Source organism: Cajanus cajan, chromosome 1 (genome assembly GCF_000230855.2).
Source record: "Cajanus cajan strain Asha chromosome 1, NIPB_CcT2T_4, whole genome shotgun sequence".
NCBI lineage: Eukaryota > Viridiplantae > Streptophyta > Magnoliopsida > Fabales > Fabaceae > Cajanus > Cajanus cajan.
In genome coordinates this window covers 86,659,491-86,686,869 of record NC_138517.1, presented here as the reverse complement: position 1 = coordinate 86,686,869, position 27,379 = coordinate 86,659,491, and the positions used below count along the sequence as shown (strand labels likewise).

General features: G+C 31.7%; 2 protein-coding genes and 1 long non-coding RNA gene across 4 annotated transcripts; all 3 read right to left on the bottom strand.

The window, feature by feature from the left end:
• Nucleotides 1–8,834: 8,834 nt before the first annotated feature.
• On the bottom strand, nucleotides 8,835–13,128 carry LOC145955949 (uncharacterized). The gene is made up of 4 exons (XM_083071497.1): nucleotides 12,999–13,128; nucleotides 11,336–11,557; nucleotides 9,836–10,873; nucleotides 8,835–8,842 (listed from the first exon to the last, which is right to left on the bottom strand). The coding sequence occupies exons 1-4, from the start codon at nucleotides 13,126–13,128 to the stop codon at nucleotides 8,835–8,837; spliced, it is 1,398 nt and encodes a 465-aa protein (XP_082927623.1).
• A 1,292-nt stretch (nucleotides 13,129–14,420) lies between these two features.
• LOC145954463 (uncharacterized) lies at nucleotides 14,421–16,451 on the bottom strand. 2 transcript variants are annotated; one of them, XR_014431658.1, is made up of 4 exons: nucleotides 16,064–16,207; nucleotides 15,922–15,969; nucleotides 15,750–15,836; nucleotides 14,421–14,842 (listed from the first exon to the last, which is right to left on the bottom strand). It is a non-coding gene; the product is annotated as an uncharacterized LOC145954463 (long non-coding RNA). The 2 variants fall into 2 exon arrangements; XR_014431662.1 differs by lacking the exons at nucleotides 15,922–15,969; nucleotides 16,064–16,207 and adding an exon at nucleotides 16,228–16,451.
• Nucleotides 16,452–19,104: 2,653 nt separating this feature from the next.
• On the bottom strand, nucleotides 19,105–23,597 carry LOC109790339 (GDSL esterase/lipase At5g45920). Its single transcript, XM_020349472.3, has 5 exons — nucleotides 23,385–23,597; nucleotides 23,050–23,286; nucleotides 20,313–20,380; nucleotides 20,008–20,172; nucleotides 19,105–19,460 (listed from the first exon to the last, which is right to left on the bottom strand). Exons 1-5 carry the CDS (start codon nucleotides 23,559–23,561, stop codon nucleotides 19,304–19,306), a joined length of 804 nt encoding a protein of 267 aa, XP_020205061.1. The 5' UTR covers nucleotides 23,562–23,597; the 3' UTR covers nucleotides 19,105–19,303.
• Nucleotides 23,598–27,379: the final 3,782 nt, after the last annotated feature.

The following is a 27,379-nucleotide window of genomic DNA, read 5'->3' as shown; positions in this document are numbered from 1 at the left end:
ATTAAATAAATTGTAAAACATACTTTTATTTCATCAATATTTAATATTACAAACGTGTTTATTGATATTAGAAAGTCCTACTAAATTATTAAAAATTACAAACTTAAAAAATACATTTATACAATATCACAATTTATAAAATGTATTATATATTATTCTTAACATTTATAAGTTCAACAATATATTTTACGTGATTATAACTAATATCACAAAAATTTAAACATGTAATTAGTATTCAACTTTTATAAACAAGAGTCACTCACAATGAAACAAACAAAAAAATTTGAATTTCATTTTTGTCTTTTGATGCTAAATAAACATTATGATTTCAAACAAAAAAACAAATAGGTTAAATATAATATTTATTCCTTCTTTGTTTTTTATTTGTAGTCCAAATTTGATAACCCAAAATAATAATTATAATAATCAAAATCAAAATCTAAAATTCAAATCAAATTAATTAAATTTTTAATTTTTAAATCTAAATCAATAGGATAGTCTAAATTAATCCCATTTTCTCATTTTGAATTAGAATAAATTCATTAGATCATCAAATTGGATGGATGTTTAGTCACTCTACCGACACCAATCACTCACTCCCCCAACCATAATATATTGAAAAAGAAAATTATTGTTTGATCTTGGTTAGGTTAATTTTGAAGTTTGAATTTAATTTTTAAGCATTAAATATTTAATTATATTTTAAATAAAAGTCAACAATTTTATTATGTGTTTTAATTTCTGATCAAATAATATTGTATAAAAAATATTATAAATGTATTTTAATTATACTATAAATACATTTTAATTAAATTTTTGTTATATTATGCTTCATTTTTTTTAGAAATATTAAATTGTTTTATTTACTTAATGTTTGTTACTAAATAATAAATAGAATAGATATATTTGATTTTGTTATCTTAATGTATAGTACGAGAAAATTTAATTGTTATAATAACTATTAATAATAGTTAACATATTATTCATATTTAGTGTTATTAAATAATTAACGTGTACAAATTTCTTACGTTGTTAAATATAAAAGAAAATGAAAGGAAAAAAAATAACATAAATATATATATATATATATATATATATATATATATATCTTAAATAAAAGAAAGAGAGTTAACTATAGTGTGTCCCTAACACTTCTTAAAAATTTTGTAATTTTTAATAAATGTTAAATAATAAGAGAGAATGTGTTATTAGCATTTAGCAAAAAGTAATATCTCATTTTGCTGTATGTATATTATCTATTTTACTCTAAATTATACTTTATAATTATATTTTCCAATTTTCTCTCTTGTTTTATAGATCATATACAATTCTTTTTAAGTCATGTAAGATGAGTGTGAGTAACAAAACTCTAGTTGAAACCGTATTAAGTGTCGGTTGATTTATGGTGATTGTGAACATTTTCTCTCTTTCATTGACTTGCTATTGTTCATAACTGATATAATGAAGTAGAGTTTCCAATTTGTATTTATTAAACATTGAATGAATCTCTCTTTCTTTTCTTTCCAATGACAATGAATCACTTTTTAGATTATGTCCAAAGGCATGTTTGGAAAGTTAAATAGGGCCGGAAATGACAAAGTAGAGGAACTTTTTCATACTTTGGAAGGGTCAGCATGAGCCAATACAATAGGAATGATGAAGTGAACATAGATTTGGCTTTTAGAGCAGACGAATTGGTGATGCGGCTATGTCTCGTCCTAGTATTTACACAGTCACCAAACTACCAAAGAGCTTCATTACTGGAGGACCTTATTTCAGACCTTGGAATGTTGCTCAACTGAGACTAAAATATTGTCACACAAACTCTTCATTTCTCGCTATATATACTTACAACCTCTGCACCATTCTCATACATAGTTTACATTATTCAATCTCTAACACGGTTGCTTCAAAATGTTGATACTAAAACCACGCTTCTGGCTCTGCCTTTTTCTTCTGTTCCTCTCATTATCCGCTTCTAATTCTCGTCCCCTTGGAACTCCAACTAGTTTGAAGACCTTTCCAGCCCAAGATTCAGGTTATGGAGCCCATGCTAGTGTCACGGGCTGGATCTCCGAATTTCAAGAAAGCCCACGTAAGCCTGGAAGACTTGCTCCTGAGGGCCCAGACCCAAAGCATCACTGATCAAGCCTGGGAGAAAATTTTATGTTTTGTGAAAACAATAAACTATGGTACCGCACGAGACAGACTCATTGGGGTTGCTATTTGTGAAGGGCCACGAACCATATTCCTCTGTATTTGAAAGTAAATTTTGTGGCGAGTAATTTTTGTAACAGAACTGATCCTACATTTAAAGGATGTAAGCGTATTATAAAAAGCAACTTATTTAATATTTCGCTAAATTACTCTTTTATTTCTTTTTATATATTTAGTCAAATTTAGTCTCATTGTTACTATTAGAAGGTTTAATTTAATCCTTTAATTTTTTTAAATATTATACAATGTTATTTTTTCGTTAAATTAAAACTAACGTTAATGTTTTAACATTAAAAAATGTATCATTTTGTATTATATTTCGTTAATATTTTTTCCTTAAAAACGATATAATGTTATTTCGTTTAATCACGTATGTTTTTTTCTTCTTAAGAAAGTGGGTTAATTAAGAGTCCAATTCAATCTTACAAAATTGACTTTTTACACTTATATACATTATTATAGCCTTATTCTTAAGTGATGTGGGATCTCCAAAACACCTCCCTCATGTCAAGAATTGGACATCTCAAGTGTAAAGTTTATATGACCTTACTTCTAGATGATGTAGGATCTCCAATACACTCTCCTCACGCCAAGGATTGAAATCTTGAGTGTGAAATTTGTAAGACTAGACATCTGTAGGTGATCCGGTAATGGGTTGATAGCAAGTGGCTTGATAAGCCCACTAACAATCGATAATTGCTAGGATAAAAGCATTTGTGGGTAGTTTGATAATGACCCGATAGCGGATGGTTTGATAAGTCCACTAGCATTCGATAATCATTAGAATATAGGCTTTGATATGTTTTGATACCATTTTAAAAAAGTGGGTTAAGAGCCAAACCCAACCTTATAAAATTAGCTTATAAGGTGATAATTGTTCCTCACTTATATACATATATATATATATATATATATATATATATATATATATATATATATATATATATATATATATATATATATATATATAATAACCTTAGGATTGAGTTAGTCTCAATCGAAACATCAAATTTGATACCAGTAACAATCAATAATCACTAGGATATAAGCGTTTGTGGGTGGTCTGATAATGAATCGATAAGGGGTGCCCTGATAAGTCCACTAACAATTGATAATCATATAGGTTTTGATATGCTTTAACAACATCTTAAGAAAGTGGGTTAAGATCCTTTAAAATTAGCTTTTAAGGTGATGATTGCTCCCCATTTATATATATATGTCTGTGTGTGTGTGAGGAAGGATTCGTTTACTCTAAGAGTAAGTCTACCTAGACTTACTCCATTCAATAACTCATTCTACATCAAATTTCAACGATCCAACCGTGAATTTGAAGTTCTTAATGCATAGATCAAATATGCAAATTTTAAAAAAAAAATTGAAAACCATTTTATATTTTGTTTCATTAATTTAAATTAATGTATAAAATGATTTTATGATTATCCGTCAATTTGAATTAATGAAATGAAGTATCAAATGATTTTCAAGTTTTTTTAAAAAATTGCAAACTTGATCTATGCATTAAGAACTTTAAATTCAATGGTTGGATCGTTGAAATTTGATGTAGAACATGAATTATTGAACAGAGTAAATTTAGATTTAGGGTTTAGGGTAAACTTACTCCTAAAGTAAACGAATTCTAACCTTAGGGTTGAGTCAGTCACTTTGTCAAAACATCAGCTCTGATACCACTATTGGGAACTGGGGGTTCACGCATACTCATGTCACTATATTAGTATGATATTGTCCACTTTGAACTTAAGCCCTCGTGATTTTGCTTATGGTCATCTCCCAAAAGGTTCATACTAATGAAAATTATGTGTTTTATAAACCTTTATTTCTCTCTCATGATTCAATGATGTGAGATTTTGTTTGTACCCTAACAATTGTATTCCTACAAAATCTTTTAAAATTTACAAGATTTTTTCATACTTAAATAGTCTTATAAAATTATAATCTAATACATTCCCTTAAAACTTTATTTAAGAAAATTGGATTCATTTGCACTCAAATCAACTACTTGTGTGAATAAAACATGTTCTCGAATACCTAAAAGTTCCACATCGTTTAAGAATTGAAGTTAAGAGTAGTTACTACTAGAAAATTGAAAAATAGCGACCGAAATTAGCTACCAAAATTTATCAGTCGCTATTTAGCGACTGATTTAGCGACCGATTACGAATAATCAAAATAGCGACCGATTTAGCGACCAAAATAAGTCGTCGCTAGAAAGTCGGTCGCTATTTCGGTCGCTAAATAAGAAATTTCATTTTTTAGCGACGAAATTAAATTCGGTCACTAAATTATAATTTTTTATTTTTCTTAGCGACATAATTACATTCAGTCCCTATTTCGGTCGCTAAATTATAAATTTTGATCTTTTTTACCGACGAAATTCAATTCGTTCGCAATATTAGTTAAAATTAGCGACGAAATTGAATTCGGTCGCTAAATAGTAGTTAAATTTAGCCACAGAATTGAATTCGGTCGCTAAATTATAAATTTTGATTTTTTTTAGCGACGGAATTTAATTCGGTCGCTAAATAGTAGTTAAAATTAGCGACGAAATTGAATTCGGTCGCTAAATAGTAGTTAAATTTAGTGACAGAATTGAATTCAGTCGCTATTTCGGTCGCTAAATTATAAATTTTGATTTTTTTAAGCGATGAAATTTAATTCGGTCGCTAAATATTAGTTAAAATTAGCGATGGAATTGAATTAGGTCGCTAAATAGTAGTTAAATTTAGCGGCAAAATTGAATTCGGTTGCTAAGTATTAGTTAAAATTAGCGACGGGATTGAATTCGGTCGCTAAATTAGAAATTTGATTATTTTAGCGATGGAGTTGAATTTGGTCGCTAAATATTAGTTAAAATTAGCAACGAAATTGAATTCGGTTACTAAATAGTAGTTAAATTTAGCGAATGAATTCAATTCGGTGGCTAAATATTAGTTAAATTTAGTGACCGAATTGAATTTGGTCGCTAAATCAGAAATTTTGATTTTTTTAGCAACATAATTAAATTCGGTCGCTAAATATTAGTTAAATTTAGTGACGAAATTGAATTCGGTCTCTAAATCAGAAATTTTGATTTTTTTAGCGAAAGAATTAAATTCGATTGCTAAATATTAGTTACAATTAGCGATGTAATTCTATTCGGTCGCTAAATATTAGTTAAAATTAGCGACAAAATTATATTCGGTCACTAAGTAAAACTTAAAAAAATTTATAAATTGCTTAAAATGAGGATATATAATATTGTTGTTAAGTACCAATCCCATTTTGCTTTTTTTTTTTTGTAAGAACAAGACATTAATTTATAATAAAAAAATATTTATATGCACTCCTACATAATTAATGCCAATAGTTATTTATGTGAAAAAATATTTAGAGTTTTTTTTTTACGATTGGATTTTTAGGCAATTTTTTTAATTAGAGTATATGAATTTTAAATTTTTTTATTTATTTTGATCCATATTTATAATATATATTTCTAACTTATGATAACTTTATTTTTAAATAAATTTTTATATTTAAATTTTAAATTAGTATTTTATTAATGGTTGATAATTAGAAAATAAAACAAGGATAAATACATTTTTTGAATTTTATATCTTAGATTTAATTTATAAAAATAATATTTTAAAAGAGAAGGGTTATAATAACATCAGTGTAACTTTTACTAAGTATTACATCGCTCAATAACTTTATATTAAATGTGAATTTTATAAATTCAACCGTTAGATTGAAAGTTTTTTACTCTTAGATCATATATACAGAATCTTATATGAATTCAAGATGATTTTATACTTCATTCTTGTAAAACAAAATTGACGTAATATATACATTTCAAATAAAATATGAGCATTTTGATTACTTTTAAGATGTTGTTCAATTTTAACAAAAATTGATATAAACATATAAAGTGATATGAACTTTCAATCTATCGGTTGGATTTACAAAATTCACATTTAATATAAATTTATTGAGTGGTGCAATACTTAGTAAAAGTTATTCCAGTGTTATTATAACCCTTCTCATTTTAAAATATATAAATATTACTTAAACTTTTAAATTTATAATAAATAATTTAAATTGTATCATAAAATTAATTTTAAATATAAATAAGTAGATTGTTAATTATAAAAGTAAGTATATATATAAATAAAGATTAATTAAATATAATATAATTATTATTATTAGTAATATAATTATTATATATTTATAACGGTCCGGATATACCAAAAATGATAAGTATCCAAAAATAATCTAAGTATGAGATTGGATAGTTGAGGATGACTTAAATGAATTAATTTGTACTACCTATACTAATAACATGCATTTGCTTTTCGATAACTTATCTCATAAGAACTTCACAGTTAAGTGTGCTTGACTTGGAGTAATATAAGGATGGGTGACAAAACATGCTAAAAACTCAAGTATTGTGAAATAAAATCCTTAAGAGGCCAAATATAAGTGGTTCGTAGCGACCAAATTTGCAACGTCTATAAAATTTAATAAAATAAAAAATAAATATTTAGCGACCGATTTAGCGACTGATTTATTCGGTCACTAATTTGGTCCCATACAAAATCATTTCAACCATTTAGCGACTGAATTAGCAACTGAAAATTTTGGTCACTATTTAGCGACCGAAAATTTTTCCGTCGCTAAATAGCTTAGCGACTAGGGTTTTAGCGACTGATTAAATTCGGTCGCTAATTCGGTCGTTAACGTAAATAGCGACCGATTTTTGCAATTTAGCGACCGATTTTGGTGGTCGCTAAATTGCATATTTTTTGTAGTGGGTTTATAAACATTATCTCTCCTTAACCCACTGAGATGTCTTTTAAAGGATAAAATTATGACGGTCCAACAAATACCAAAACAAACAATATTTTGGACGTAATGACCCTAACGATACTAACTGACTTATAGTCAAACATAAGTGTTAGAAAGAAGGCTTAGGTCACTTTTATTCCCTAGTCTCGACCGAGAAAATTCTTTCGATATAATTAAAAATCTCACATCGTTTAAGAATAAAGACCTTTTCTCAACTCACCTAAGATGACAATCCAAGAAGTACTTAAACATGTGTGGTAACCCTATTATAATACCCCACTTATTGTTGTTTTGATAGAGGCAAATCACATTTGAATATAACATGGAAACAAGGCACTCAATCTCAAGTCTTGTAAAAATGACAAACACAGATGCCGAAAGGGAAAGGAGGAAAAGTTAATTTCACGCGTCATCGGGCTGCAACCGTGGGTGCACTTGCATTTTTCGCTCTTGTTGCGTGGAAATTCATTAGATCTATCTTGCACCCAACTTTTAGAGATGAAGGCACTACTAGAAAGTGACTGTTCAACATCGACAATTCTACATCGGTTTAGGTAGTTTCGATGTAAAAATTGGATGCGATGGCATATTCATAAATATGAGTTGAATGTAAAGCAAATTTACATCGGTTATGTACAAAACTGATGTAATTATTGAACATTTTACATCATTTTTAATTGGACCGATGTAGATTTAAATGTACGGTGGCAATTTTGTAAATATTTACAAGTACATCTACATTGGTTTTCAAAATAACCGATGTAGTATAGAACCCCGTGAAAGCAAAACCCTAGTCCCCTCCCTTTCCTTCCTCAACCAGCAACCTGAAAAACAAAACACAGATCACAGGGAGCCATCGCCACCCATGGCTTACAAGCTCTGCGACTCTTGCAAATCCACCACCGCCACCTTGTATTGTCGCCCCGACGCCGCAGAGGACTCCAAGGTCCACGTCGCTAACAAGCTTGCCTTGTGTCACCCGCGTGTCACGCTCTGCGAGGTCTGTGAGCAGGCTCTGGCGCACATCACCTGCAAGGCTGACGCCGTCGCGCTATGCCTCACCTGCGACCGCGACATCCACTCCGCCAACCCCCTCGCCAGCCGCCACGAGCGCCTCCCGGTCACTCCATTCTTCAAGTCCATACACTCTATCAAGGCTTCCTCGCCGATTAACTTCCTCGACGAGCATCGCTTTCCATCACCCAATTTTTCTTCTACGCAATATGTAGCGTTTTTTGCTGTATCGATAATGGACACCACGTGTTTGTTGAAATGCTCCACCAATGTTTGCTTACTTTTGTGACTTAGGTTTACTCTGAATTTGGAAAATGGTGTCGTTTTTTGCATGTATACGAAGATGGGGTTTGCTGGTAATGTTGAGCCATGCTTTATTGGTCTGACAGTGGTTGCACTTAATGAGTCATTTCTGAATCAATCTAGGAGCTCTTCTAAAGGCAACTGGGTTTCCCAGCATAATGCTGGGGTTATGGCGGATCTTGATTTCTTCATTAGGGATGACGCACTTTCCAAGTCTCGATCTAGCAGTACTTACAATCTCAGCTACCCGATTCGGCATGGTCAGGTTGAGAATTGGGATGCCATGGAGCACTTGAGAGGGATGAATTGCATATAGATTTACATCGATTATAATAAAATCGATGTAAAATTGTATACATTTACTACGTCACTCTCTTCTACATCGATTTTAGAACCGATGTAGATGATGTTAAAGAACCGATGTAGATAGCGTGTCTTGTAGTAGTGAGGGTTCTTCTTCATCATGTATCTTCACATCAGTACACATGGACAAAAGGCCAAATGAATCGAAATAGCGTCCAGTCAAACTTTTCAAACGACAGTGATTTTGTCCAATAGGACAAATTTAAAGCTCTTTGCAATCGTGTTCGTGTGCATATCCTAGTGACGGATCATGATACGTGGAAACCACGTTAGTTTAGCACATAAGATTAGATGTCTTCTAAAGAATAATAACGATGATTGTATGATGCATGAACATATATATATGATATTTGGATATGGCTAGATTTATATTATAGGCATTCATTCTTTAATATATTTGTCGTACATATAATAACCAAGTGCCTTTATGCCAATTTTCCTTGACAATTCATGCATTTAATTATGTGATAATTTTCAAGTCCCAGGTACAGGACAAAAGACGGCCGGTAGATACGGTTTCGATCCTCTTCGAAACTACTAAAATTTTATTTGATCGATAATAGTCTTTAATAAAAAGTTATCTTGCGTCTAAAAGGTAAAAACTATTTAAATAACTACTCTGCAACTATATAAAACTGTAGAAAAACTAAGAGAGACGAGTAACACTAAAATTGTGGGTGATCGTAGCAACTCACTGTGATTTTTATTGAATAAGAGATGGCCTTTAAATAGCCATTGTACAACGTACTGAATTAACAAGAAGATAATAAAATATCTTATCAAATCAAAACTTACCAAAAAACTATCTTATCTAATCTGAAACCAAATAACTCAAAATCAAATAATTCCAGATAACTAAATCGGATATCCCGGATATCTTGGATATCTCGAATATCTCGGATATCTCGGATATCTCTAGAAATTTAAGATTATCCAACAAAACTCCCCCATAATCTTAAATTTCTCCTTCTTCTTTCATTTCGATGCTTCTTCCACCAGAGCGCGATACTCCTCTGTGTACCATGGCCCCGCGAGCCATGCAACGTCCAGCACCCCCTGCGTCGAGGTGGCCGATGCCTCTTTTGGGACACAAAAATACCCGTTGCTCTTTGGTCCACCTTTAAACCCAGAAAGTACTTCATGATGTCCAAATCGGTCATCACAAACTCCCTCTTCACTTCTTTAAACTCCTCAACTAGCTCAGCTTTACTTCCCATCTCACTCTTCTCAATTGATCCGATCTCCTCATCCGTTGCTTTCTTCCATCTTTCATCAAGTACCACCTCTTCAGATTTTATGTCTTCTGTTCTTGTCAATAGACATACTACATGTAACTCGTCAGTGGAGTTGTAGATGTCTTGCTCCTTTGCTTTGTACTCGGACGAGCTCGGAAAACTTGTTCTTGAATACCCAACACCACGTAGTCCATGCACCAACTCCTTCTTTGATAGCTCGGTCAAACCTCCAATGTTTAAATGCCCAAAACGAGAATGCCTCATCATTGCTTCATCCTTCACGTCTAGCTTTAAGCACTTATTTTGAATGATGTTCATCTCCAGTTTATACATCCGATTCTTTTTCATCTCCACTCGGGCTATTAAACGATCATGCTTGTCCTTCAAATAAAGCACTCGATCCTTCATCAGAACCGAGTTTCCTTTCTCCATCATCTGCCCCATGCTTAAGATGTTATTCTTAAGCTCGGGAACGTAGTAGACATTCCTTATTTCTCCAACTCGTCCATCCTTCTGCATAAACTTGATGGTTCCACGCCCTTTTACCGCCACCTTGGAATCATCCCCAAATGACACGAATCCAGCCTTTACCTTGATGAGTTCGTTGAAGAAACTTTCTTCTCCACACATATGATTGCTCGCTCCAGTGTCCAAATACCAGACCGAGTTGTTTAGGCAACTTGAATCAAGCTCGGCTTCTGACTTCTCATATGAGCTTGGAGGCTCAATTGTTGATCTCTCGACGCAACTCAAGTTTAGCTGGACCTCGGAGGCACAACTCGGACGTAGCTTGGTCTCCGAGCTCTGCGTCATCATCAAAATTCCTGCTTCCTCGTCCTCTTCTTCTGTGAGAAGATTCTTCCCTTTTTCTTCACTTCGGCTTTTAGCTCGGCAATACTTTGCTATGTGACCGTATTTGCCACAGTTGTAGCAATTTGCCGATCTGCATTCCTTTGCGTAGTGGCCGAGTTTGCCACACTTATAACATTCCACCTCGGACCTTGGCTGACTTCCTTGGCTACGATCACCTCGTCCTTGTCCACCTCCATGGTCACCTCGTCCTCGACCTCGTCCTTGATCACCTCCATGATCACCTCGTCCTTTGCCTCGTCCTCCATGATCACCTCGTCCTTGTCCTCCTGATCTTCGGCCCTGAGTGTTCCGAGTTTCATTCAAATCAAGTTGCGCCTGTAATGCTTGATCAAGAGTATTCTTCATCTTCCTCCTCCTTTGTTCGTGGGCTTCGAGTGACCCAGCGAGCTCTTCCACTGAGAGAACTGACAAGTCCTTTGACTCCTCAATTACGCATGCAATACTCTCGAAATCATCTGTTAATGATCTCAAGATTTTCTCCACAATTCTACTTGCTGGCATTGGCTCCCCATTCCTTCCTAGTTGGTTAGCCACCTTCTCCACCCGAGTTATGTACTCGGATACTTGTTCCTTATCCTCCATCTTCAAACTCTCAAACTCTCCTCGGAGAGTTTGAAGTCGAATCTGTCTAACACGGTGGTTACCTCTGTGCGCAACCTCTAAGATCTTCCATGCTTCCTTTGAAGATGCAGCGTTTGCAATCTTCTCGAAACCTGACTCATCCACGGCATTGTACAAAAAATACAAAGCCGATTTGTCCTTCACTCGTGTCTTTTCCAATGTGGCAATCTGAGCCACAGATTGGTCTTCGTCCTCCTCGGGTTCTTGGAACCCCTTCTCCACTATGTCCCATAGACTTTGGGAACCCAACAGGGTCTTCATTTGTAAACACCAATTATCATAATTGGTTTTCTTTGACAGTTGTGGTACGGTCATTCCATTCACAACCTTTGCCATTACTCTCTCTTTCTTCTTTCTTCCCCCTTCACAGGCGCACACTGTTTTCCTCTCACACTCGGCACTCAGAGCATATAGCTCTGATACCAATTTGTAGAAAAAACTAAGAGAGACGAGTAACACTAAAATTGTGGGTGATCGTAGCAACTCACTGTGATTTTTATTGAATAAGAGATGGTCTTTAAATAGCCATTGTACAACGTACTGAATTAACAAGAAGATAATAAAATATCTTATCAAATCAAAACTTACCAAAAAACTATCTTATCTAATCTGAAACCAAATAACTCAAAATCAAATAATTCCAGATAACTAAATCGGATATCCCGGATATCTTGGATATCTCGAATATCTCGGATATCTCGGATATCTCTAGAAATTTAAGATTATCCAACAAAAACAACTCTTGGAGGTTGGTTATATGGCAATGACGTATTTACAATTTCAGTTGCCATAACATTACACACCAATACACCATGGTCATGTTGACTAGACGTAAGAGCTAGGGGCCAAAAACACTTTAGTTAAGTGATCAAGTACACGCATGAAAGCCACATATAGTGCTTTTATGATATCTGCAATGAAGCAAGGATCTCTTTTCTAAAATCATCCAGAAATTGGAATTTGAATTCCATCAGAAGTCCATAAGCTTTTGAGGTAAGCAATATCTTTGTTTGTCTTATCAAGTGATCAGTGCTCTCCGTTGCCAATTACGACTTTTGAATTATCAAGAGATCTTGTCTCTTAAGGTAGTGTTTGTTTTCAGGGATTTACTATTCATGAGCAAAGAAAGGCGAAGAAACTTATTGTTCGTTTCTGGTGATTTGCGACGACGGAAAGGCGAAGAAAAGGAGGAAGAAGCGTGATTCGCGTCCTCGCTTTTGTGCGAAGAAAAAAGAAGAAAGCCACGTAAAATTTATAAAAACCCAAAATACCCTTTCGCATGCATAGATAGTATGTCATACAGTGAAAAAAGCATATACAAAAGAAACATAATCGATTATGCAAGAATACATAATCGATTATGACCTTACATAATCGATTATGTTGAAGCATAATCGATTATGCAAAGGCATAATCGATTATGTAGCCTTGCATAATCGATTATGCTGTATATATCACTACAAAAAAATGTGTGATTTGTGGCGGTTATTTTGGTAGTTTCTGGCGGTTAAAAACTGCCACAAATTGCATTACCGGCGTCATTAATAACCGCCGGATCTACGGTCGCCAAAAACCGTTTGTGGCGGATATTTTGTAAACGCTGGTTTTGTGCGCTAGAAAATTTAATCTTTTTCTGGCGGTTTGAAACCGCCACAAAATGCATTTTGGTTTGACTTGTTGACCGCCACAAAATTGCTATTCTGTTTGACTTGATCATCATTTTCTGGCGGTTTTAAACCGCCACAATATTCATTTTAATTCTACCCAATTCAAGATTTCTGACGATTTTTAACCCTCCACAAAATTATTATTATTTTTGGTTGTTTACATTTTCTAGTGGTTTTAGATTGCCATTTCTCGCATTTTCTAACAATTTTAAACCGTCAAAAATACAGTTATTTTACGGTAATTTTTTATTTTTAAAATATATTTGGAATTATTTTAAAAGCGCATTTTTATTATAAATTGACAAATAATATTCGGTATATTTTAGAAATTTATCAAATTATTATTTAAAATTATCACTAACCATATTAATCATTAAAAATTAATAATGACTATATTATATTGTTATTTAATTCAAGTAACTTATAAATAAAAATTTTACTTGTCAAATTTCTAGGATCACTTATTTTAATAAATTATACCTATAATTATAATAATATTTATGTGTTTTGTATGTTTCTTGTTCAAATATAATTACATAAAGATACATTAAATTAACAACTTTTAACATTATAAAAAAAATCAAGACAACATCTAGCCATAGGTCTAGCATGACATAATTTTTATTATTAAGATATTAACATCCATCAATTTTAAAACATATCCAACATATTAAGTAACTCAAAATCAAATTCATGATCAATGCTCAAATTCTATTAGAGAAGTTGCCTCCAACTGACTCGAGGTTGAGACCAGATCAAAGACATCTAGAGAATGGAGAGTATGAGCTGGCAAATGCAGAGAAACTAAGACTTGAACAGTGGCAGAGACAGGTAAATCACCCACAACTTTCAATTTTTGCTCCATTGAATCTAGTGTGTATTGGAGACGATTTTTACATAGCCTTGTAGTATTATATTTTCCCCACCATGATATAGTTGCCATTTGTTCGCAAATAATCACCTTTTATTTTCCATGTCTCCTTGGATCTCCCATACTTGTTTGGTTTAATTTTATCAGCAATCTGTTGGGAGAATTATGGGTGCCTAAGAATCATGATTTTTAGTACATGAGAAGCTTTTATTGAAAATTCTTGTAACTTATGGTTGATTCATAATTCAGGCAAGAAAAATGCAAGAAAGAGGATGGCAACCGAGATGGTTTAAGAAGGATGAGGATGGTTGTTATCGATATACTGGTGGCTATTGGGAAACAAGAGAAAAGAATAATTGGGATGGAATCCCGGATATATTTGGACAGAGTTGTGATTTACCTTCATGTTCGGAAGAGACTGTATATATGGAATGCAAGTGTAGCATGATGCACCAACAATGGAAACAACAATAACAATAATAGCTTTATCCCACTAAGTGACATCAGGCACATAGATCACATGATGCCATTAGTCTCAGAAACCAAATTCTTGGGAATATTATTCACCATGAGATTCCTTTTGATAATATCATTCAATGTCATTCTTACTCTCCCTCTACCCTTCTTTCACATGGTTAAAAACTACACAATCTACTTTCACTACCTATGCCTCCAGTGCTCTTCTATGCACTAACAGTAGCAAAAATAAATTGCACATATAATTTAATTGCAGAGTTATTATACCAAGAACAACCAAACAAGAAAAAAACAAACACATACCAAGGCAAATTGGACATTGAACTTCTTTGCGTATTTCCAGAAGTTCTACAAATACAAATCTGTAAACAAAGCATGAACTTAAGCTTTTATTTATATAAACTTAATAGGTAAAAACAAAATTAATATTCAAAATCTGAAATATAAATGATGCATCTATAACTTGTATATAGTCACAAAAAATCAAAAATCTTCACCCACTTGATAGCTAATAGTGAAACAGTAAATTCAGCACCTTTTTAATAGTTTTTAATGTGTATGAAAAGTAAAAAAACAAAACTAAGGCCTAATAAAGGCAGTTCCGATGGCATCGGTAAACAAAAGATGCAGTAGGGGAGCAGTACAAGAATCTAGAAGCTTTTTAATAGTTTAATTATAGTTAATACTAGACATTGGCCACTCCCACTACCTTCCTTGATCATATAAATTCTCTAAGTTGCTATATGCTTGTAAAAAAAAAAAACTAGCCATAGCCACTTAAAAAGTCAGAAAGGAGAAGAAATAAAGTTTACAAACTGAAGTTGCAGTGTTGCAGATACCTATGGCTTTATATTTTTATTCCTCAGTTCCAGAAGCTTTGGGAACTAGAAAAACAATTAGAAAGTGATTTCCCACCTTCAACCATGCAACAAGCAAAAATTAAAACCTTTTTTACAGATATGCGGCATTTCTAAAAAAACCAGGATGCAGGTATGATTTAATATGGTTCAAGGGGATCAGTACTTTATGTAAGTTTTGGAAGCCAAACCAGGCTCCCTCATGCTCAACTTGTTGAACTGGTTCATGGGCTTGAACATTGTGGTTATAGTTTCATAGTTTGAGCAGAAACTCTTATCTATCTATTTAATTCATTTCTTCTATTTATCAGTTAGGAACCCATAATTGACTTATGCATAAAAACCACCCTTCTAGAAATGTAAAACCATAATTTCCGACGAAAATAGAGAAAGAGAAACGCGAGTGCAATACCAAATGAATTCCCGACAGGATTTGAAATTGAAACTCTCCTAACAAATTTCGCTGTCCGATTCGAAGCTACATAGACAATACAACCATCTGCAAAATTCAGGAGAACAGGAAATGATAGCTTAGACAGAAACAAATTGACTTAGACAGAAACAAATTGTATATGAAATCCTACCCTAAGATCAATTGAATGCATACATTTCCCGCGGGCAGGTTTCGTAACCTAGGTTTTGATTCTCATTAGAGAATGGCAAATTGTGAGTATGAGTCGAAGAAAACAGAACAGATTTAATGCCCTTGGATGATTGAAAACTCACCATGAATGGATTAATCGAGTAAAAAAGAGAAGCTCCTCACGAACAGTAATGATAGAGACGAAGGAGCTTGAACAGTAATATTGCGATCGTTTAGGTTGATTATTTTGAACTAAAATTGTAAAGGTGAGGGTGAAATGAAGAAGGCGAAGAGAGGATGAACAAACCTTGTCTTCGAGGGGTGCTGAAGCACATGGACGCGCGGAAGCAAAGAGGATGGCGGGTTCGTGAGGCTGAACTAGAAATTGTTTTTTTCTTTATTTTAAATTGATTTTATAAGTTTTTTTTTAATTTCATAAAAGAACTAAGGCACGTATAATTAATTAAATAAAAAATTATTGAACGTTCTGGGGGTTTAAAACCGCCAGAAAGTGTCAACACAGTAACAATTATCATTCCTGCGGTTTAAAACCGCCAGAAAGTGTCAATAATTTGTAGCATTTGCCATCCTTTCTACAAATGTAACATTTTTTGGCGGTTTATGGAAACCGCAAAAAAAAAAACCGCCAATAACTACTTATTTTTTTGTAGTGTATATACATAACATAATTGATTATGTTATATATATATATATATATATATAACATAATCTTTTATATATATATATATAATATTAATATTTAATATATAATATTTTAAATTAAATATAATTATTTAATATTAATATTTAATATATATATATATTAAATATTAAATATTTAATATTTAATATATATATATTTAATATTTAATATTTAATATTTTATAATTTTTTTAATTAAAATTTATATATTTATTTTTTAACTATAATAATTATAAATTTTTTAACTTAAGGGCAAAATAGTAATCTTATATAATTATTAATTAAAAAATTTATTTTTATCTATCACATCAATCAATTCACTCACAAACTTTCACATACTTTCTCTACACTTTTCACTCACTTTCTCTTAATCCAAACAACTTCACTTTCTACTCACTTTTCCTTCAAATCTCTCATTTTTCACTCCCTCTTTTCCATCTTCAAATCCAAACAAAGCCTAAATGATAGGTGAAAATACATTATACTTTTTCTTCTCACAATAACTATAGTCTTAAATTTTAACGCATAAATTAAAAATAATAATAAATATATTATTTTTTTATATACAATTTTACAAAAATAACTTCCCCTCTCATTTTAGGGCAACAATCATGTCTTTGAAGGGTGTCTATGAATTGGATTTAATCCATTTTTATGGAAAAAAAAACTATCTTATCCAATCTCTTTAATTTAGTTCATTAATCACTCATTTGGTTTGGTTTAAAAATCAAATCTAATCAAATTCAATCCAAATATATTTCGATTTAGATTGGATAGGTTTTTAATTTTTCAAACACAATTATAATATTTTTATGAAACATAATAGGTATAATATTTTTATGTACAAAAATAATTACTCATGTATCTAATTAATTATTATTATTATTAATGATAATATAATTAAGTCATAATATATAAAATTACGAATTGAGATAATTTATTAGTATTCAATGATATGATAAAGTCACTAATTTAAGAAAGTAGGTAAACCAGTAAATTTTCAAGTACGTATTTAATAGTTAATACATTGTTTATCACAATATAGAATACCAAACAAAAAAAAAAAGACAATAGTTGGATATATATATAGAGAAAAGTGTTCCATTTGATTTGATTTTTTAATCAAAGTTGAAACTCGACCCTATTTAATAAAAAAATTGATTTTTCAATTTTTGATTTTTTTTATTTTTGATTTTTTGATTTTTCAGCTAAATTTATGTAATTTACATTAGACTAAATTAGTTATGATTTATGATCATCCTTTCTAAATAGTTTATGAAAGGAAAATTAGGAAAAAAAAATAATTAATGCTACATTAAAAAATGAAAACATCATTTATTATAGAACATTTCTCAAATGTTAAAATTGCAATTATTGTGAGATGGAGACAATATTTAAGAATGAATGTCAAACTTATGTTTTTATTTTTTATAAACCAAGCTATCTATTAGTTAAAGAGTAATCTCATGAAATAATAAAGTCTATTTAAACAGTTGCCGTATGCAAATAAATGCATTTTCTATATATATAAATGGGAGGTTGAATCTCGTATCATATACTTAAGAGATAAGTTTATATATAAACCAACTATGTCACACCTTGTTAGTGGATGCTAAATTTATTTAAATTAAAACCTCTAATTTTACATTAAAAAGTAGAGTTAACAATAGTAAAACAAAAGATAAAATTTAGGTACAATTTTTTTATGTACAATTGAATTTGTTCTCCAATTAAAGATGATGTTTTACCTTTGCATCATGCATTTACATTTATTACATATCTCGTTAATTTACATTTATGCATATTATTAATGTAAAACTTAAATCTAATTAGAAAACAATAACAATTACATCTAAGAAATTATGCCTAAGTTTTGTCTTAAAACAAAATCTCTAAATAAAAACTTGGATTGGTGAAATAGTTAGACACAAACACAAGTTATGAGGACTATCTATTTATAAAAGAATTTTGAACTTAACTTCTACCCTATGCAAAAACCTTCAAATCAACCACAAATGTGAGCAAGATTAATTTATAATCTAGTGAGTTAAAAATATTCATAACAAAACCATATATAAATATATTGTTGAAAATTTATGAGTTTTTTTTAAAAAATATTTTAATCTTTTGTATTTAATAAACTTAAATTTAATGATACAATAAAATATTCATAAATCATTTTTAAAAGTAATAATATTAATTAATTAAATTTAACATTTTAAAATTAAAAATTTTAAACGTATATATTTTTATGTATTTTTGTTATCATTAAATAATTTATGTTGATTAAATTAATTTCCATAATGTATCTTTTTATTTTTATCAATATATTCTGCTAGTACGTGCCCGACTATTGTATCCATGCTCATCCAAATGGTTCTATTTTATGTGAATTCTGAGGGGACTAGAATATATCTAGCATTATACAAACTATAAATACGCTTCATATTGGTTCATTCACATTCGAGTAAAATAAAACTCCTTGACAGTACACAAACATTAGACATCAGTACATTCAACATAATTGTTTTCCAGAGTACAGCTACAACAAAAGGACGATCCAAATTAATACTATGGAGTATTATATATATGAACATCAACATATCTTTCGATAACAACAAAAGTACAATAACCCCAAAAAGAGATATATACCCCTTTTATAATGAATTATTCTATAATTACTACTGAAATGACTTCAGGGGGTCATTAGGGTCAATATCAGCAATAAGAGGGAGATCAACTGGCATAGAATCTAGACTCAAACCTTCATCTCTCAGCTTTGTGATTACTTCCTGAAAGACAACTTGATTGCCACTTTGAGTGAGATGCAAACCATCACTGCATTTCAGTTAACAAAATCATAAATTCAATCGAAACCAAAGACATAATCACGTCAAACACTTCGATTCATAATTGTAGAAAGCAAGAAAGACAATTGCAGATAGAGAAATCCGTGTAGACATAATCATTAATTCGCGTCATCCAAACTATTCAACTAGGTTGTAGGAAAAACTAAACTACATTCTTTGTACCTACATGTGGTAACCAAACTTTTCCATTTTTAATCAAACCATACCCGTCAAAGAATGACATCCTTCCTTGCAAACTCTACGAAATTGGCAATTATAGCATAAATGAAGCCATGCATATAAGGTACACAGTAGATTCAAAGCTGAAAAACCAAGTCAGCAATATGAAAACCCCATTACTCGTAAATTTTTTTGTTATGGTGTAATGACAAGTCAGAAAACATTTAGTTATATCACACGACAAAGCCATCATGTTCGTCGATCAGCATTGTAAATGTAAGTGGTTACTAATCTCAATATAAGTGCGCAAGATAAGATGCTAGTGAAAATACATAAATGTAAAAAGTTTCTGAGACCTTAGAAAATCTTTTTTCCAATCAGGGAACTGTTGCATTTTGGTCCAGAGATCAATCACAGGGGTTCCACATTCTGCAGCCACAGCAATGCATCCTCTAGCATACTCACAAGCAGCTTCATTTGTCCTTTCAGGAAGACCCTGTGGATTCTCTACATACGGATATCTGCCATAGATTTATAGAAATCAACTCATTCTAGTTTAAGCTCTATTGTATTGTATCTCTAATTAAATCCTGTGAACTGAGAAAATCTACTAAAAGCTAGCGGTGACAATATGAAGAATAAAGGGTCAATACAACAGTACCTACAACGTGCCTCCTCATCAATTGGAGGAGGAGTTATGAGGAGAACAAGAGTTGTGGGCCATCGCTTCTGCATTTCAAAGAAAAACTTGCAATATTCATTTTAATATTTATCTAAGAGGCCAAGAATTGAAACATGTATGTCAAATTCTTTTTTTAAACATATATATATATATATATATATATATATATATATATATATATATATATATATATATATTTATTGGTTTGAATTAAAAAAAAAAAAAAAAGTCCACTTCAAGGCCAAGAATTAAAAGTTATTACTTCTAATCCAACCGAAGTTTTAAGGGAAATCAATTTTTTTTTAACAGTAGCAAATAACCAATATCTGTGTACATGAGTGGATTTCATTTGAAAAGGCTTAAAAGTATTTTTAGTCTCAAAGAAACAACTTATTTCTTCTTTATTTATTAGAATTTACAAAAATATTAACTTGGCGGTATCTTTACTCACATTTGCAAAAACACAAAATTAATTCTTATACTTTTGACTCTCAAACCGAACAAACTTAATGTTTCCAATATTGGAAGGTACAGCAAGTTGATTGTAATCTAGCTGGTCAAGAAAATGCTGTATATGATATGGAAAAAGTGAGTGCAGATTTCTTTTGGTACAATTTTAGGTCTTGCATTATATAATAACTTTTATCCCAAGTGCAAATAATGGATAAAAAAGAAAGTGCGTTAGAGTCAAACAAAAATATAAAATGCATCAGAGATCTTCGATATGCTATTTGCTCGATCCAGTAAAGCACAGAAGTTATACAACATAAAAGCACAACGTCCAAGCTTGGTCTCATGAATGGAGATAACTTACCCTTGAACTTTGCCATACAAAAGAAGCTGAATGCCGGGATATATCTAAATGACAGAGAAATTAGATGTTCACAAACTAAAATTGTAAAAATAAGAATGCCCTTGTCTCAACAACAGTTTGACCAGCTAAGAAATATTAGTAATATATTTTTTACTGACTCTTTTTAACACTTTCCTGTTAGCAGAAGTTAATAGAAAGTGTACGTATTGCCAGTTCTTTTCTTACGAAAACCCTAATTAGATTAGGACAGAGATTGAATTCATTTTTTTTTTCTTTCAAATAACATGTGAATCCAAATATTTTTTTTAATTTTAATTAATTTTAAATTATTCTAAGTTGATGAGCGTAGCTTTATTACGATTTTAAATTTTCTTTTAATTTATATTTTTTAGATCCAACTTGAATAAATTATTGTGTATTCATGTCTTATATGTGTAATTTTTTTAAAATAATTTATTTTAAATTTATACTTCTTACACCATTCATAAACATTTGTATTTTTATGTATTTATAAATTAGATTTAGTTCCTTTAAAACGAAAAAGAGCATAAAGTATATAATAAAGGCATTTTCACGCTTAATTAATTTGAACTAAAATATTCTTATAAATTTATATTTATGTTTTCTTTATCGTAGTATTAATAGAGTATAAAATAAAATAAAATAAAATAAATCCATCCTTAGTTTATTACTTTACACATCTACACATCTTATCACTTTTGAAGGAATTAAATTCTTATTACTTAGTAGCATCTACTTTTCTCTACATCATCTTTTCAAACTTTTGCCGATGAATATAGTCCATACATTCATTATACATATGTATCTTCCCATTAAACTAAAACATTTATACTAGTGTAAGCATTCATTAGACCCGTGCGCAAGGCTCAATAATAACCTTCCTAGTTCCCCCTGGAATGTGGGGCAGATAATGTCTTTAGTCATTACAAAGGATGATAAATAAATTATTCTTTGATCCCACCATCGCTTTGTGATTTTGATTAATTTATATTTCATGTACGATATATAATCAAAATTTGAAATTTTTGATTACATGAGATTAACCATAATTGTGGACATACATACGGAACTAATAACAGATGATGTCTTAGCCCTTAAGGAGAGGCACTCGTAAAGTAAACGTGGGTCTTTTCTAACATTCCTACCTAGCTAGCTAACAGCTCATAAACGAGCAAAGCGAATAATATAATTGCATGGGAGTACATGAGAAAGAAGACAGGAAAGGGTTTAGGTCGTGAAGGCTCCTTCCAACTAACCCTTCCAAGTTTCCCCCAAAAAGAAAACAATAGAAAGGTGGACCTTTACACAAACATCTCCTGCAAACTCCACTCCCATAGAACAAAAAAGCAACTTTTCACAGCTCAAGTGGCAAACAATTAACAAAAACCACACTTCCCATACCTACGGCCACTGCACGTGTGTTCAACTCTCAATTCACAACGGGTCCCACTTCTCCAATTCAACTCGTCATACCCCACAATCATGATTTTATTTTAGTAAAATAACACAAGAGCCACCACTATGAGTTATATAATAAGTTCTTTCAAAAGTATTTAAAATAATTTAATATCAAAGACACAAATTCAAAACCCCAAACAAAACAAGACCAACATGATATGAATTGATCTAATCCCACGTCCATATTTTGACCAGCGGAGACTAAGAAAACCATGATAACAGTGGACCCCACCAGAGGACTAATAATTAATCCTTTCGTGACATGCAATATACGCAACCAAACCAAAGCACGCTTATGAACGAGCAAGAGTCAAAACTCTAAACTAAAATAAAACTCCTTTTCACGTCACTGTGTCAGTAACCCTTTTGCCTAATCATTTTAATCTTCTAACACAAACACTTGCTGCAACAGAGACTAATTACCTTGAAGAAGGAAACAATGGAGTGAAGATTCTGCTTGTATTCATGGAGAGGCACGTGCTGAAAAGCGGAACATCTATCGGGAAGACAAGCGTCGTTGGCACCAAAGAAAACAGTCAAAGCAATTGGCGCTGTCACGGTTCCAGCCTCACCGCCCAGTGACGCAGGGAAAACCCTGTCCAACACCTTGAGCGCCCACCGAGTGTTGTAGCCGCTATAACCTCTTAGCAGCACATCAACCTGATCATTTGCGAAAAACATAAAACTAAACCTTAAAATTGTCAAACTCACTCATTGGCGAGAAAAACAAAGATGAAAGGATGGAAAGAGTTGAAAACCGTGCGAGAGAAATGGTGGGCGAGAGAAGCACCCCATCCTCCGACGGAGAAGGAGTCCTCGGTGATTGAATCGCCGAAGAGGTAAATGCTTGGGCGGGTCATGTGGGCGAAGAGTTTTTGGGTTTGAAGAAATGAATGCAGATTGGTTACGATGCTGCTGCTACGATGTTGATGCATTGGTCATTAAATAAAGCTGACAACCCTTGTTAGGTTTCGAGAGAAAAAGGCTGCAGAATTTTAAATGCACCCAATTCATTGCATTGCACTAGAAAGGCATGTGGTGACAGCGACATTACCAGGGGCGGCGAGCGACAGGGACATATGGGGCTCCACCACTCCCCATTTTTAATCTTCGAAGTTCAAACCAAAATTTTTTACTTTTTCTAATTTTTACTAGTTAGTAAACTACTTTTTTCATTTAATTTGTTCAAGTATTCCAATTAAGAAAATAAATACATTTACCTTTTTTTACGATGAAAGTTTACGTATACTCACAATTTTTCTTTACAAGGACCATATAGCAAAATTATAAATACAATTTTCATGAAATATATTTACAATATAACTTTATAATTTGTTAATTTATTTCAACTAAAATAAATAAATAGATATAAGTTAATATATACAAAGAGGATAGAAAAGTATATTTAATTAGAATAATGACTTATTAAAAAGATGTATTAACATCTCTGGAGAATTAGACTCCACTTATTTTATTTATACATAAATTAATTTAATTTAAAAAAAAATTGAAAGACTACAAATGAATTAATTTTTTTTAAAAGAACTATTTTTTATTTATTTTTTTTGTTTCTCATATGTATTTTCACTTGTCACAGAGAAATTTATTACTAACAACGTTACAGAAATAAAATCGACCGTTATAATTTTAAAGGGATAATTTAATATAAAAAAATTAAAAGATTTAAAGTAAATTTAATTTTTTTTATTGTTATAACAAATGTCATGTATTGGAAATATTATATTTTAATTATTATTTCTTTTTACGAGGAAAGTAAAGTCATGAATGGTAAGCTTGAATATTGATCGAGTTTGGGTCTAAATTAGTCAATTCGATCCAATCTGACCATAATAAAATCGGGTCCATTCCTAACTGATTTTGACCTTTGGATTTGTTGGGTTTCCGATTAATTGGTTATTGAGTTTCTCAATTGGTTTCAATCGAGTTGGTTCATTTATCGTTCATATATTGATATGCATGTCAAATCCAAGACAAAATCTAAGTAAAAACAATCTCTTTCTTACTCAACTCATCGGAGAAAAAGGGAATTTACATAATACACAGTTTGCAAATTTTACCTTGAAATTAACCTATAGATCTGTGTTTGTTGCTGGTGACTTAAAATAGATGTGCCTTCCATGTTCCGAATGTAAAGATGAAAAAAATGCAATAAAAACATAAAATAACTTGAAGAAAGAAAAATAGCAAGTATAAAACTTTAAAAAGAAGATGTAGAAGAGACACTGGACTTATTGTTGGTTTGGCTACATATGACGATGAATTGAGGTACATTATACTTAAACCAAAATGAGTAGACACAAATTAACGAGGGAAAAAAAAAAAGCCACCACCATGATCACAGGCTAGACAAATGGAACTTTAGTTAGGTCTTTAAACAATTGAGAGAGTAAAGGAAGAAAGGAGGTGGAGTTGGTCCAGGTAAATGTTAAAATGAAAAAGGTAAATGTAAAAGTAGTTTTTATAATAGGATTTTAGCGTTTAATTTTTTAGAAAATTAACATAGTTGGTTGAGTCGGGGTATGGATTGAGAATCTCAAATATAAACCTGTTGGAGCTACTCAAAAAGATGTGCGTAGGACTTACTTGAGAAATACAATCAACATGAGATACCCTTCAAACAGGTTATCAAGGGACGTAGGCAAAATGGGCATATTCGAGGTTTGCTCGAAAAATATCTAGAGAAAATGGGAGGTTACTAAAAACGTTGAGAGTCGAGGAAATAGACGTGGAATGAACGGTTACAAGGAAGTTATCAAATGGAAAAGCTCTAAAATCGTCTTATGAATATTTTCGAGAGTCGAACAGGAGAAACATGGGACTAGCAGTTACAAGAGGTTAACGCAAGGAGAGAAGAGATCGTGCAAACCACGAAGTGGGTAGCGATTATGCATCCCACGACGGACCTACACGAGATTAACCGCTCCCAAGGATCTCTATAAGTATGAGGAATACTCATGCCACAAGGGTCGGAAAAATCATACTTGCACTTTCACAAGCACTCATTGCCTGCGCATATGGCTTTCGTGCACGGGATTGCTGGATATAACTTCTTGGCCACCTTTTTTCTTCTTTCCTATGACTATTTTAGTTTAGTATAGCTTTATTTCGTAATTTAGTGTCTTCTTAAGATCATTGTATATTGTAACCTGACAATTGTGTGAATTGGATGATGATTTGTATTGCCAATATATATATCATTCACTTAGTCTATTTGAATGTCTATATGCATGAGACCTATTGTCTAGTAAACATTGATGAATTTCTAGAAATAGGCAATTAGTAGTAAATTTTGTATCACTCTCATCTTTGTTCTCAAAATACTAAACTTTTACATATCTAAATTGAAAACTGTGCTAGTTTGAGTAAAAAGAGCTCATAAACGAAATTCCACGACAAAAAAAACCTGACCAAATTAATTTAAAGGAATCGTATTTTAAGATCCAAAAATCTTGATCACTTGCTTATGACTAACTATTACACCTATTTGTTGTTTATATATGTCAAGTTCGAGTGAGTTTGAATTTTTTGCTCACTCCTAGGGGTGTGCATAGTTTGGTTTTTTAAAAAAATCGCACCAAATTGCACCACACCATTTTAATAAAATAAACTGGTCTATAAATTATGTAAATCACTTTAACAAACCAGTTTAAAACTGAATTACTTTAATAAACAAGTTTATAATCGGTTTAAAACCAATTTCATAATAAAACCAGTTTTTGAACCGATTTTAAGAAATAAACCAGTTTTAATTGAGAGAAATATGAGTAGTTTCTTGATGGATTTGGAACTGGGTAAGAGAAACCTTTACATTAATGTTAAATACTAATACAACTTGGTGGAAGAAAAAAAACTCCTCAAAGTCATAATGGACCAATGAAGAGACCAAGTTTAAGTCACAAACAAGAAGAATCTGGTTGAACTATCAATATCATGTGCCACTGGTGACATTGGACACTCCAAATCTTCCCACTAGCAGTGGCTCTTGAAACAACAAAATTTGATCAACAAGAGTCCATATACAATCAAAATCACAAATTCAGAACAGTTGCAACTCAATTTACAGATTCCTTTAACTTTCAGCCTCATCTACCTTGTAGGAACAACATCCAAAACAACCTAACTTCACACATTAATAGAGCCTGCATTTTCCAGTCCCAGCACAAACTGAACACTCTTCTGCATCTCTAGCTACATGCTTTAAGCAATGCTTGATCCTATCATTCACAACATTCTGCGGGCAAAAGATCATTAAACTTCAAAGTGATACACATAATTATAATGCAAAATAGATCCATTATTTGGTATGATTTCAATGAACACACTTTCACATATAATTCTCTTACACTTAAAACACATTGGAATGATTTGAATGAACACAGTAAAAACTATGGAACAAACATTGATAGATTCCCACTAGCCACCCCAAATATTAGGAGATTTTTTTCTCTAAAACAAAATCTCCTAATATTCAAGTCTTGTAATTATGTTAAGTTTATATGATAGAGCCTCCATTATGTAACTCTAACACTGGGATTTCCTCATTCTCTCTTTTTATCTTCTTAAAAAGAACTTAGAATTGCACAAAATAAATCACAACATATACATATTTGCCATTTTGGAGTTTCCTTTGGCATTTTCATCGATAAAATAGATATTTCTAGATGACATTAGAATGAAAAGACAGAAAAATATAAAAGTTAACACGTTTGTAAAAGAATAAATATTTCATCCG